Here is a 13,134-nt window from a genome sequence, read left to right as displayed (position 1 = left end):
ATAGAGATGTAAAAAACATATATAGGCACACCAAATTAATCACAAACCATCACCTTCCACAAATAAACATATTGAAGCCTAATCTGACATCACAGCAGGAAATGCACAAAAATACCCTTCAGGTCCCTCTGGTGGAGAAAGTGTTAAATGGACCACTTTTCATAGCAGGACACTCGCGTGGCATATATTAACTAAAAGTTTATTTCTAAGACAAGCAACTGGAAAGTCTCTTTCTGAATTATGACCATTTAAAAAGGGACCATGTCCTAAATACTGGACTAAAAGCAGATACTATAACAGGCTAGTACACTTGTACAGACTGGGACAGAAAGTAGTACCTATGTGGAAGTGAACTCTAGTAGGCTTAGTTTATGCTTTACATGATATAGGCTTTTGTTACAGTCCAACCAGGATCAGTGGACGTAAGGAGATTGAGACATCTATAGAGGTGTAGATGTCACCTGTCTCATTTCATGTGAAATATATAAAAAAAAAAAAAAAAACATTACTAAAAATATTCATTTCACAATGGTTCCCAGCCTTAGGTTTTCTCGTGTTAGATGGAAAGTAGAAATCATCTTTCACTGAGAAAGGGTTGAAAGTGTTGAGGTGTACTTGATATTAATCTAAGTTCTTGCAAGTAACCCTTAGAGAGGCAATGTAAAGGTCAGATTTAAGAAGAAAATCAATGTATTGCTGGGAAAGCAAGAACAAACAAAATCTTTGCAAATACTGCAGATGTGTTCAGCACATAAAACTTTACTAGGACATCAAAGCAAACATCATAATCACTGAAGATCAGTAGAAATGCATAGAAATGTGAAAGCAATCTAACTTGTTAAAAGCAATGAAACTTACCAATGTGAAGTTGAATAGTGCAGGAGCATTGCAGAACACTTAGAAACCAGAGGTAGCTGAATGTATTCTTCGCTTTCTTCAATCGTTTCACCTCCACCTGACGATGAGTGGAATACAGCAGGCATTTCCTTACAGGCGCACATAGGGGGAGACAGTAATATATGAGAAGATGTAGCTTCTCAAGGCTAGCTCCACAGCAATAAGCCTGTGTGATTCACAGGTTGGTTGATGAACGTGTGGAGAAACAGGTCAGAGTGGAAAGCCAGCCTCCTCTGCTCTGTAATTCTGCAGATCCTGTATGTCACTCGATAACCACCACCCAGCCTGTAGTACAAGGGTTACATTTTCTGGATTGTAGCTAGGATATGGTACAGCACTATCTTTACCATGCATTAACGATTCCTCTTCACTTCGAAAGGCACCCCCTCCCTTCAAGCACTCCAGTGAATCCGTGCTGCTTCTGATTGTTTCTCTCAACTTGGGGGTGTGAATACAGTGGAGCTGAGAGAGGGGTAGAAGGGTGGGAACCGGACCAGGGGGTGAAGATTACCCCTGCCGTCAAAGGGAAGCAAAGTCAGCAATTGGCGTTGATGACGCTGCACAAGCAGAACAACCAATCACATCTTTCCTGCCGCTGGCAGCTGAAACCTCATTTCTGCATTTATCCCAGTGCAGGCTAAGACAAGGATGGAACGCAGAGCGAAAGAGGAGGAAAAAAATCTGAAAAAAAACGCACAGTTCTTGATAGGCATCATTAACGGATTTCTTTGAAAAGGAACCAGAATAGCATCAACCTCTGCAAGCTGTGGACTCTTAAAACTCTCACTGCCAGCTCTGTTTTAATAACTCCTCTCTTAGATAAAGAGAAAGAAAAGATAAAGGGGGAAGGGAATGTGAAACAGCCAATGCAACTTAGCTGGAAGCTTTGAGCATTAACCCCTAGAGGGAAAGAAAAAAAGAGGAGTGGGAGGGGAGCTGTGTGAATACATAGGAGCACTGCATCACGCTAATGTTCAGCTCAGAACAGTATGCGTCAGCAGTACATCCACGTTCTGACTGAAGGACGAAAGGATGAGAGAGCAGCCTGGCTGGTTGGCTGCTGTTTCCAACACCAAGCAAACAGAGAGAGAGGAGGACTATTAGCAGAGAAAAATGCTACGGGGCTCTGATATCGCTGCCTCTCCTGCTGCCTGCTCTCCTGCTGCTATCACCACTGGACAAGAAATTCAAGGCAAACCGAGGAGAACCCCTCAACTCACTACCTCACAACAAAAGGAGCTACAGTGGGATTTCCATGAGGCAGGAGAAGACAAGCTGTGAAACCTGTCCCTTCTTTGGACCAATCTCAGATCAAGGGCTCAAGCACTGAGGTGTGTGTTTGTGTGTGGTTTCTTCTCCAGCATACTTTCTATTCTCCTTTCCACAAAGCTACCCCCTTTACTTGCTGTCCTTTGAGATATTGACAGATTATTGCTAAGTGTGCAAGAGGCAGGCTGCAGCTGCTGCATCCACAGCTTGGAAAGCAAAGCTAGTTCGGGGAAAAAAAGCCAGCAAGGAGAGAGGAGGGGAAAAAAAGCAGTCAATGCCTGCAATGTGCTGCCTTTCCCTTTGTACAAATCAGAATCCTGCAGACAGCCTGTGTATCAGAGGAATATCCATGGAAAATTAGACTGTGGAAGAGAAACCATCGCTCAAGGCAAAAACAGAGGGTTTAGAATATTTGGGAGTGTTAACCCTTCTTTGCTTCTCTTTTTAACCAACCGATACCTGGTCTTCAGTTTCTCTCAGAAATGGATTATCGTCAGTCTTCTGGCAGAGACAGCAGTGGAATCCAAGGACGAATAGCTCAACTGCAAAAGGCACCAGTCCCGGGGGAGCAACAGAATGATGCACCTGCATAGCCAAGTGGGCCTCACTCCCTTGTTACATTTCTCTTAAGGTTATTTTTTTTTTTTTTTATCTTCTCTTCTCTTGTGTTGGGATTTACTAAAGGAGCCATTTTGTCTTTTAACATTTACATCAACCCTGCCATCAATTGTATTTCTTGCTAATTAAAACTAAGGAATTTATGGAAGGACTGATATTTGAGCTCCCTGGAGGTGGGCATTGGCGTGAGGAATTTGCAATGATGTTCTTTTCCTAGGTATATAACATTTTGCTTTTCTGTCTGTTCAATGCATTATAAGTTGATGTTTTTAGCAAAATGGAAAAAGCTAACTGCTTCACAACCTAGAACCCCCGTTTCTCCTTTGTTGACCACCACTCCCACCAGTGTGTAGATGGAAAAGGGAATTTGTAGCCTCCTGAAGCCTGGGTAGGGCCAAGTTCTCGTTTCCATGCCAAATCCCAGACGATGGTGAATTATGAACGTGCCACATCATGAATTTCTTGTGGCTGGTAACTGTGCACCATACCTGGAAGGCCATCCTGTTTTCTGTAATCTACCTCATGGTGCAAGTGTGGATCCCCTGTGTAGCATTTTCAGGGCAACAAAACTGCCCTTCTGTTTGTTCCTGCAGTAATCAGTTTAGCAAGGTTGTTTGTACACGCCGCGGCCTCTCTGAAGTACCCCAAGGTATCCCATCTAACACAAGGTACCTCAATCTCATGGAAAACAATATCCACATGATCCAAGCTGATACGTTTAGGCACCTCCACCACTTAGAAGTTCTTCAACTTGGCAGAAATATTATCCGTCAAATAGAAGTTGGGGCTTTTAATGGTTTGGCTAGCCTCAACACACTGGAGTTGTTTGACAACAGGTTGACTGTAATACCTAGTGGGGCATTTGAGTATCTATCTAAACTGAGAGAATTGTGGCTCAGGAATAACCCCATTGAGAGTATCCCATCCTATGCTTTCAACAGAGTCCCTTCACTAATGCGCCTGGACCTAGGAGAGCTTAAAAAGTTGGAGTACATTTCTGAGGGGGCATTTGAGGGATTGTACAATCTAAAGTATCTTAACCTTGGAATGTGTAATATTAGAGACATGCCAAACCTCACCCCCTTAGTAGGGCTAGAGGAACTGGAAATCTCTGGCAACAACTTTCCTGAAATCAAACCAGGGTCATTCCATGGATTAAGAGCACTAAAAAAGCTATGGATTATGAACTCTCAGATAAACATTATAGAGCGCAATGCTTTTGACGACCTGACATCTTTAGTTGAATTGAACTTGGCCCATAACAACCTATCATCCCTTCCACATGACCTTTTTGCCCATTTGAGATATTTGGTGGAACTACATTTGCACCACAACCCTTGGGACTGTGACTGTGATGTTCTTTGGCTCTCCTCTTGGCTTCGAGAGTATATTCCAACCAACTCTACGTGCTGTGGTCGCTGTCATTCCCCACCGCACATGAAGGGGAAGTACGTGGTTGAGGTGGACCACTCATCGTTTCAGTGCTCAGCCCCTTTTATTATGGACGCTCCTAGGGATTTAAATATCTCAGAGGGAAGAGTGGCAGAACTTAAATGTAGAACTTCAGCCATGTCATCTGTTAGGTGGCTGCTCCCAAATGGTACTGTACTAAGCCACGCTTCCAACCATCCACGAATTTCCATACTCAATGATGGAACGTTAAATTTCTCACATGTATTGCTTACTGACACTGGAGTCTACACTTGCATGGTTACTAATGTTGCGGGAAACTCTAATGCTTCGGCCTATCTCAATGTCAGTACTGCAGAGCTCAACACTTCCAACTACAGCTTCTTCACTACCGTCACTGTGGAGACTACAGATATGGCCCCTGAAGACATCTCGATAATAATCAAGCCAGTGCCAACCACTTCCACTGGGTATCAGCCAGCATATACCACTACCACCACAGTGCTCGTCCGAACCACCAAAATGCCAAAACAGGTGGCGGTCCCAACTTTAGACACTGGAGACAAAACGCAAACTAGCTTGGATGAGGTAATGAAGACCACTAAAATAATCATTGGCTGCTTTGTGGCAGTCACACTTTTGGCAGCCGCCATGCTAATTGTGTTTTACAAATTAAGAAAGCGGCATCAACAAAGAAGCACTGTAGCAGCTGCACGAACTGTCGAGATTATTCAAGTGGATGAGGACATCCCAAGTGGGAGTCCAACAGGAGTATCAGGTGAGGGGGCAGTAGTTATGCCAACAATTCACGATCATATGAACTACAACACCTACAAGCCAGCACACCATGGGGCCCATTGGACGGCAAACAGTATCGGTAATTCTCTACACTCCACAATTACAACCATCTCTGAACCTTATATAATTCAGACCCACACAAAAGAGAAGGTACAGGAAACTCAAATATGACTTTTTTTCAAATTAAAATGCAATAGAATGCACAAAGACAGCAAGTTTTGTACAGAAAGAGAGAGAGACATTTTTGTTTTCTTGTAAATGCTTATATATTAAATCTATGGGCTGATGACAGAAACAGATTATATTAAAATTTAAAAATATTTTCTAACTTGTAAGTTCTATTTAAGAAGAGTTATGGTTATGGTTAGGCAGAAAAAAAAATTTAATTAAATATGCTGTTAATGTGCCATAATGACTAAAATGCAAGGCTTAGCCTTGTTTTAAATCAGAAAGCAAGATGAGAGGTCCATGAATACAATCTTCTGTTTTTCACACACACATAAAAAAAAAAAAAAAACATGCTGCTCAAATACAGGAGCAACACCCCATTTCTTAGGAGAATTCTTTTGTTAAGAAGTCCCAGACCAATCTTTGCAGGTTTATCTTAATAAAAAAAAGAGGAAAATGCACCACAAATTTGTACTGTGCCAAATGTTTAAAAAAAAATAAAATAAATGCAATAAAGGATTTTTTTTTGAAGACTTTGAGGGAAATAATCTATTTTGTTATAGTATATAGTTATATCTATTTGCATTTCATAGAAGATATGGGGACATCAATCCCCCCTCTGTGGTTAGGGGTGTCTAGTTTTGGTTACCCAAGACTAACTACGCCCACAGAAATGGGTTACAAAAAAATATTGGGTGGAGGGCAGTCTGCTCTGCCTTGATATATACAACTATGGCAGAGCCACGATGCAGGATGCTAAAAAGCTGGCGCATCTTTCCACTCTGCACCAAACTCCTGCAGATCTAATTAACCCTTTGTCAGGCTACTGATGTCTGCAGATGAGAAAACAAATTGTGTTACTAAGGAGTTAAACATAATTAACCATTTTTAACAGTCTGCAGCTGTTACTTTGATTATGCATAAAGGGTTAAGATATTTCCAACTGGTTAACCCAGCATGGTTTAAAGAATGATACATTTACTAGTGTATGGCCACTGTTGTCATTTTATTGACAAAAGCAAAATCTGCATTACGAAAGAACATCTGAGCTCAGTGCAACAAACACTGTATTTCAATCTGTGACTCAGTAACAGAAAAACATGTTATTCTTACGATATCAACTAGCAGGAACATTGATGAATTGCTGCATGATCAGAAAGGGAGCTGCAGCTGCATATTTTGTGTGTGTGTGGGGGGGAGGTATGTTTGCAGAGATTTTATATTTTCATGTATGTGTTTTTTCTATGAAGGAATCAATGTCTGTAATTAAATCTGCAGTTCAGGGTGCTGCGGGCCTTTTCTTATGGTACAGTGTGTTACAGAGGCTTTGAATATTGCAGATTAAAATTCTAGCAACCGGAAATGGGGTAGAACAACTTTGCTTCTCTCACTCTTTCTGCAATGATTAAAAACATCTCCATTTATCACCATGGGAAGAAATGTATTGCTTTAAAACTGTAATGTTTCAAGGAGGAAGCATGGCTATAAGACCCATTAACCCTGGCACAGTGGGCATGTCATGCAATATATACCTGTGTTACAGTGGAATGTATCTATGCAGCTCTTAAAAATGTATGATTTATTATTTTATGAAAAACATATGGAAAACAACATTTGTTCCTTAAAAATTGTCACCAAGTTGTGGTATGCTGAATTTTGCCAGATATAATATAGAATATATATCTACATTGAGCACAAACCATTATTAAAAAGTCAAAAATTCTGACTATTTCTCCTTGAAGTGAAAAAATTGTCTACAAGGTCAAACTAAGTTCTTCTCAGTACCACAGTACATGGTTCCTCTTGCTGGTTAATAGATGTCACCTCTAAGTAATTACCATTCATACGTGATGTGTCCTTTTAATGTACTTGTCTTTAGATCAGTATATTGTGAATTTTACAGTTATATGCTACTAAACAGTGTGATAAAGTCCTATGAGGGTCTAATGCACCTATTCACAATACGCATTTGACACCTTATGAAAACACAGGAATTTTTATTTTGTAATGTGAACTGCTGTATATTTGGGAGCACCTTGTATTGTGGCACTGTTTTGATATGCAGAGTAATACAATTGTCATACAATTGTCAGAAGCCAATGTCACAAAATGTGTCATTTTAGTGGACTAGAAAAGCTTAGCTCATTAGGTATGCTTGATAAAACATTTTTACCATAGGCAGTAAGCGTGCAGTGGCATAATCTTTTCTACATTATATCAACATGCTAATATGCAAACTGGGCTGGTGGCCTTGCATACTGCTAAACTATGCCCAAAAGGCTAAAAAAAAAAATATACAGCAATCCGGGTTTTCAATCCTACAACGATCAAACAAATTAATCTTCGTTCAAAAATTGAAGCCTAAGGAAAAAAGTATTTCAAAATGTCTAATATATATTAATAGATCAGATCCACACTCGAAATTATGTTTTTTTATATTATTATTTTGCCAAAGCAAGAAGTGGAGAGAGTATAAAGGCATTATGTACTTTTGTTCTTTCTGTGTCTATTGTTTATCTTGGCTAAAAGTAAATCAAAAAAACTTGAAAAACTGCACTGTCATTGGGGCCTAAGGACAGCAAGCTACCAGATAATACAATTTTCCAGAAGACCATCAATTTTTTCCAATAGGCTTGTAAATGAAAACTTTAATTAGGCAACATCTAGAGCACAATTAAAGGTGGATTAATGGGATTAGGGGAGGCAAACAATCGCTTCAGAGTATTTATGAGAACACACAGTGGTGTTCCTGATACATGGGGAAAGGAAATTGGTCATACAAACACAATAAACATAGGCCATTTGGCATGGCATTCAACTAGCCATAGAAGTTTAACATTAAAAGCTTAATATATTTGTGGACAATTTTACAGTTTCATGGGAACATTCATCATGGGAAAATATAAATAAATGATATGAGATTGGATCTAAAATCTGTTTTATTCCACCATGTTCTCATAGATAAGAGGTGAACAAAGTTTACTACCACTTCTGTTGCACTAAAATAATGAATTAATAAAGGATGTTAAACAGCATCAAAACATGCCATATCTGAGGGGTTAGGGCCTATTTTTTAAGTGGATAACTATTTTGCATCAACGGGCGACTACCAATTCAGTAGTATGGTTTAGGTCAATTACAGGTATATAAAGCAATAGGCCTTTCCCTCTTTCAGCTGTCTCTTATTTGCAGGGAGTGAGAGAAATTTCATTTTAAGATCCAGATGGTCTGTGTGCAAACCCCTCACTGAGACTAGCCCCCACTCTCCTGGAAGACAAACACCACACAATTCTGTCTAGGGCTCTGGCTTCAAAGCCACACACCCCTTTCCCCTCCTTTCTGTGTGTGAGGATCTTGCTGGGAGAAAAACAGCCTAGCCTCCTCAGCACATAATGATGCTCTTTGCCTGCTGTAGATCTAATCACTGACTGCTGTCATTCAGAGGATATCATGATTTATAGCTTGGGGGGGGGGGTAGAAGGATAGTTTTAAAAGAGAAGACATGTACAGTGCATTTGCATTTACATTACATATATACCCCCCCTTACGGAGATAAGCACTGTGGGGTAGATTGACCATATCAATAAAGAGGTTGTAGGTTCTAAGATACCCACAAATAAGAAATATGGCACCAAAACTATTTCACAATAAATATTGCACCAGCATTCTAAGGCATTTACTCAAAAGTGTTATTTTTATTCAAATGTCAATTTTGTATTTTGTGGGGGTTTTGTCCTTTAAGGAGTACTCCGTTGGAAAACTTTTTTCTTTAAATCAACTGGTGCCAGAAAGTTAAACAGATTTGTAAATTACTTCTATTAAAAAAAATCTTAATCCTAGTATACTACAGAGGAAATTCTTTTCTTTTTGGAACACAGTGCTCTCTGCTGACATATCTGTCCATTTTAAGAACTGTCCAGAGTAGGAGAAAATCCCCATAGCAAACATACGCTGCTCTGGTCAGTTCCTAAAATAGACAGATATGTCATCAAAGAGCACTGCGTTCCAAAAATAAAGGAATTTCCTCTGTAGTATTCAGCAGCTAATAAGTACTGGAAGGATTAAGATTTTTTTTTAATAGAAGTAATTTACAAATCTGTTTAACTTTCTGGCACCAGTTGATTTTAATAAAAAAAATAAAAATAAAAGTTTTCCACCAAAGTACCATTAACTTTTCTTAGGATAAAATATATGTATCCACATTTTTTTTAAATCAAAATAAAAAGAAAGGTGTGCAAAAAACACCATAAAAAAATAAATAAATAAATAAAAGTTTTCCACCGGAGTACCCCTTTAAGATGCAGCTGAGCTAGGGTTTATCATCTAAGAATAAAAGGGGGAAACTAAGGTGGGGAAAAAACGGATTACAAATTATTGTACATGCTAATGTTAGGCTTTAGATGTAAAACTAAGGCATGGCATGTGACAAAACTAAAGACTAATAACTATTTTAAAAACATGCAGGAGGCACTAAAATCACATTATTAGATCGGAAAAGAAACATCTGAATATAAAAAATAGGTTAGAGAGAACCCCTATCCATATCACATGGCACTGCTGGCAACTATCATACAGTATATCACTAGGGGCACTGTTTCAATAGTAAAAAAAATTATATTACCACTATAAAAAAATAATAATCCCAATTAAGTTTATCTTACCATTTTATTGCAGAAGCCTAAAAATGCATGCAAATTTCTATGTAGCATACTTATACTCACCAAATCTCATGACATATTTGATGGGAAAACCAGTGACATATACTACATTATTTTCAAAAAACAAACACTGGATGTGGCTTGCATTGTACACAGATGCATACAAAGTTAAAGTTCACACACTTGTGAGAATGTGTCAGAGTAGGAATCTCAAGAAGCTAGAAAGCATATTAAAACTACAACAATTGTTAAAATTAGTTTTTCAGTTTTTAGGTTTCAATAAAAGCCTGGTAAATAATTAATGTAAATATACACCTTCTTATCCAATATATATTCTAACATAATATACATACACACAACACAGTTCTGTCTCTCCCCCTTATTCCCCAATAGACAGAATACAAATGTGAAGCTCTAAACTGAATTGCCCATTAGTGTTAGCATTCCGTTTTGCATGCACTTATGCATGACACAAGACATTCTCATGCCCGTGGTTGATTGACACCAGGACAAAACATTTGTATGCTTGATGTAAAGGGATAAGAACAGATCATGTGACAGTCTTCAGTCTTAGAAAACAAGCCCAGTGAGTTACAGGACATAGCTGTACATAATGTATCTGAAGAGAGATGCAAGCTGTTGCGTGTGATGTGACATCAATATTAGAAATATTAACATTCTTGTTATTGCATAGGGGGAACCATTTTAAAACACTGTTGCAGGGATGAATCAAAATGGGTGCATATTAAAATTGGGTCAAAAGTCAGGTTGTTGCTGTCACTGGAAAAATAAGTAGGATCTAACCGGTGAATATGGTAACTGCTCTGCTTTTCCACTTTTGGTAGATTCCCCTCATTTATAACCTTTCAATTCTTATGCTTACATCCATAACTGCCAACAACATTGATTCCTCTTCCGTCACGTCAGTCATTGCTGGATCATATTTTCAAAGCATTCCTCGTCTTACAAGTTACAAGGCTATTAAAGACAAAAGTTCTGGTCCAGATGAGGTTTTATAGATTTAGACCCAACATACAAGGAGTTGAATTCATTTTGAAGTCCATTATCTAATATTTCATTTGGGAATTCTGAATGAATCCTCACTAGAAAGAGCAGAGGGTGGCTAGAGAGCTTTTCTCCCTTCCTGGGGCACCCAACATGTCCATGCATCCTATAAACAGTCTGATTTAAACTAATAATGTACTTCTTTGTTTGTCCGGTGATAGCACTGCGGAGAAATAAACTACTTCCTGTAAAGTTCCCTGACCACTGTGTGCCCAGCACTACCACCCTGTCAGATCTCAATAAGAGGTGCTTTCATAAAGGAGACAATGCCTTTAAGAGTACATCGTGCAGTACTCTAGGATAAGAGAGAGGGGGTCTCTAGGCAAGATTTGTTTATGGGTATGGTTCACCCATTCATCTTATCACAAATATTCTACAAAAGAGACAATAGATGCTGATTTTAGCTACACCAATGATTCCTGAAACTGACATTGTTTTTAAACCAGTGAAAGTGTTAATGGTTCATAGCTCAGTGACAAGAACAGCTTAAATAATATATAAGAACTGTCTTGGAAATGTTTGTAAGCTATGCACGCAGAGGCTAGGGACTTGTTTCTCTTTATCCCGACTCTGATGTATTCTTAGGTTTTTACTTCATTCCAATTAACTACTTCCTAACCATTAAGTAAAAAAATAAAACAAATATTATAATTATACACACACACGATATATATATATATATATATATTTATTTATTTTTTTCCTCCAGGTAGAAAATATCCATTCCAAACATATACTCACATATCCAAGTTTACATCCCTATAAATGGCTAAAACATTCATAGTTTTGTGGCCTTCAAGGTCAAACTGGTCATATACTCCTGCAACATTCTTACAAATATATGAAATGCAAATATCCTAGAGTAATATCCAGGAGTAAAGCAGGCAAGGCTTTATTCTCTTATTATTGACATAAATATGCTGGCAATTGCTACGTACAAGATCCTGGGATTGAGTGTATTCATTGTATTGCACAATTGCCAGTATATTTCGGTGTCAATAATATGGGAAAACAGTCTTGCCTGCTTTACTCCTGGCTCTTACTCTAGGATATTTGCATTTGATATATTTGTAAGAATGTTGCAGGATTCTATTATCAGTTTGACCTTGAAGGCCACAAAACTATGAATGTTTTAGCCATTTATTGGGATGTAAATTTGGATCCTTTATTACTGGAAGCTCTAAACTTTTGGCTGTCTTGGGACCAATACAAAAGATACTGGGGAAGATTTATCAAAATCTGTGCAGTGGAAAAGTTGACCAGTTGACCATAGCAACCAATCAGATCCCTTATTTTCGAAAAGGGCTTTGAGAAATTCAAACAGTAATCTGATGGGGGGGGGGGTCCGACCGACCGCTGGGCCCCCCCTGCAATCTCCCATACGGGGCCCCGGTAGTCAGCGGCAAGGGGGCGTGCCCGTCCCCGCATGATGCAGCAGCCAACATGCCCCCTCAATACAGCTCTATGGGAGAGCCAGAGTGGGCAGCCTCCACCTCTGCCATAGAAATGTATTGAGGGGGCGTTTCGGCTGCTGTGTCATGCTGTGGTCGAAACACGCTATTTTGGCAAAGAGCCAAGGGCCCAAAACGGGAGATCGTGGGGGGGTCCCAGCGGTCGGACCCCCCCCCCCCCGATCTGAAACTTATCCCCTATCCTTAGGATACATACATACATCCATTTGTCTTGTGGCGAGCGGAATCTCCGGCATCATATTGCAGAGTTACTGGGTTGGCTGGATCCAGAGCTTAGGCAGTGGACCAGAAGCAAGATAAAACAGTGGGCTGTCTTTGATATCACTCTTTAATTTAATATTTAAACTTATATCCTGGGCTGCCTGTGGACAGGCACTTGGGCTACTCTCTGTGTGCAGAGTTGTCCTTGCTCTGCTATGATGCTCCTCCCACTTAGACCTCACATATCCCTGTTTAGTGTGTGTGTGGAGGGGTGAGGCCACATGTATTAGGGAGTCAGGATGATTCAGAGATAAGCAGTAAACAGAGAGCAAAGGCTCACAGCTGAGCATGGTAATTGCAGGGGGCCATCCTGTTTGCAGACAAAAACTGCTCCTCCCCAGCACAAAGCCTCTGCCCAGGAAGCAGAGGAGGGAACCCTCTCACTTTAGTAGATTAGAATGTTTGCCAAGTACTATCCTCAATCATGGTGAGTATACATATAGAAAAAGGAAGCCGCCAGAGGCTACACATATTAATCTGCTGTCTTTATGTAGTCTGTTTCCTAATTGTCATTTGCT

At 39.5% G+C, this 13,134-nt stretch overlaps 2 protein-coding genes across 2 annotated transcripts in view; one reads left to right on the top strand and one right to left on the bottom strand.

Annotated features, from left to right (window-relative positions):
• SND1 (staphylococcal nuclease and tudor domain containing 1) overlaps positions 1 to 13,134 on the bottom strand; it is an 815,381-nt gene that overhangs the window by 210,336 nt on the left and 591,911 nt on the right. The window lies entirely within an intron of this gene.
• On the top strand, positions 863 to 8,122 carry LRRC4 (leucine rich repeat containing 4). The gene has a single exon (XM_056573089.1). The coding sequence runs from the start codon at positions 3,238 to 3,240 to the stop codon at positions 5,161 to 5,163; it is 1,926 nt and encodes a 641-aa protein (XP_056429064.1). The 5' UTR covers positions 863 to 3,237; the 3' UTR covers positions 5,164 to 8,122.

Source organism: Hyla sarda, chromosome 4 (assembly GCF_029499605.1).
Source record: "Hyla sarda isolate aHylSar1 chromosome 4, aHylSar1.hap1, whole genome shotgun sequence".
NCBI classification, from domain to species: Eukaryota; Metazoa; Chordata; class Amphibia; order Anura; family Hylidae; genus Hyla; species Hyla sarda.
Note: the sequence above shows the minus strand (reverse complement) of the source record. Positions and strands in the feature narration are given on the sequence as shown.

What these genes read in the sequence shown, in the direction of transcription:
- LRRC4 (XM_056573089.1), top strand. Translation starts at nt 3,238, where the DNA reads ATGAATTTCTTGTGGCTGGTAACTGTGCACCATACCTGGAAGGCCATC.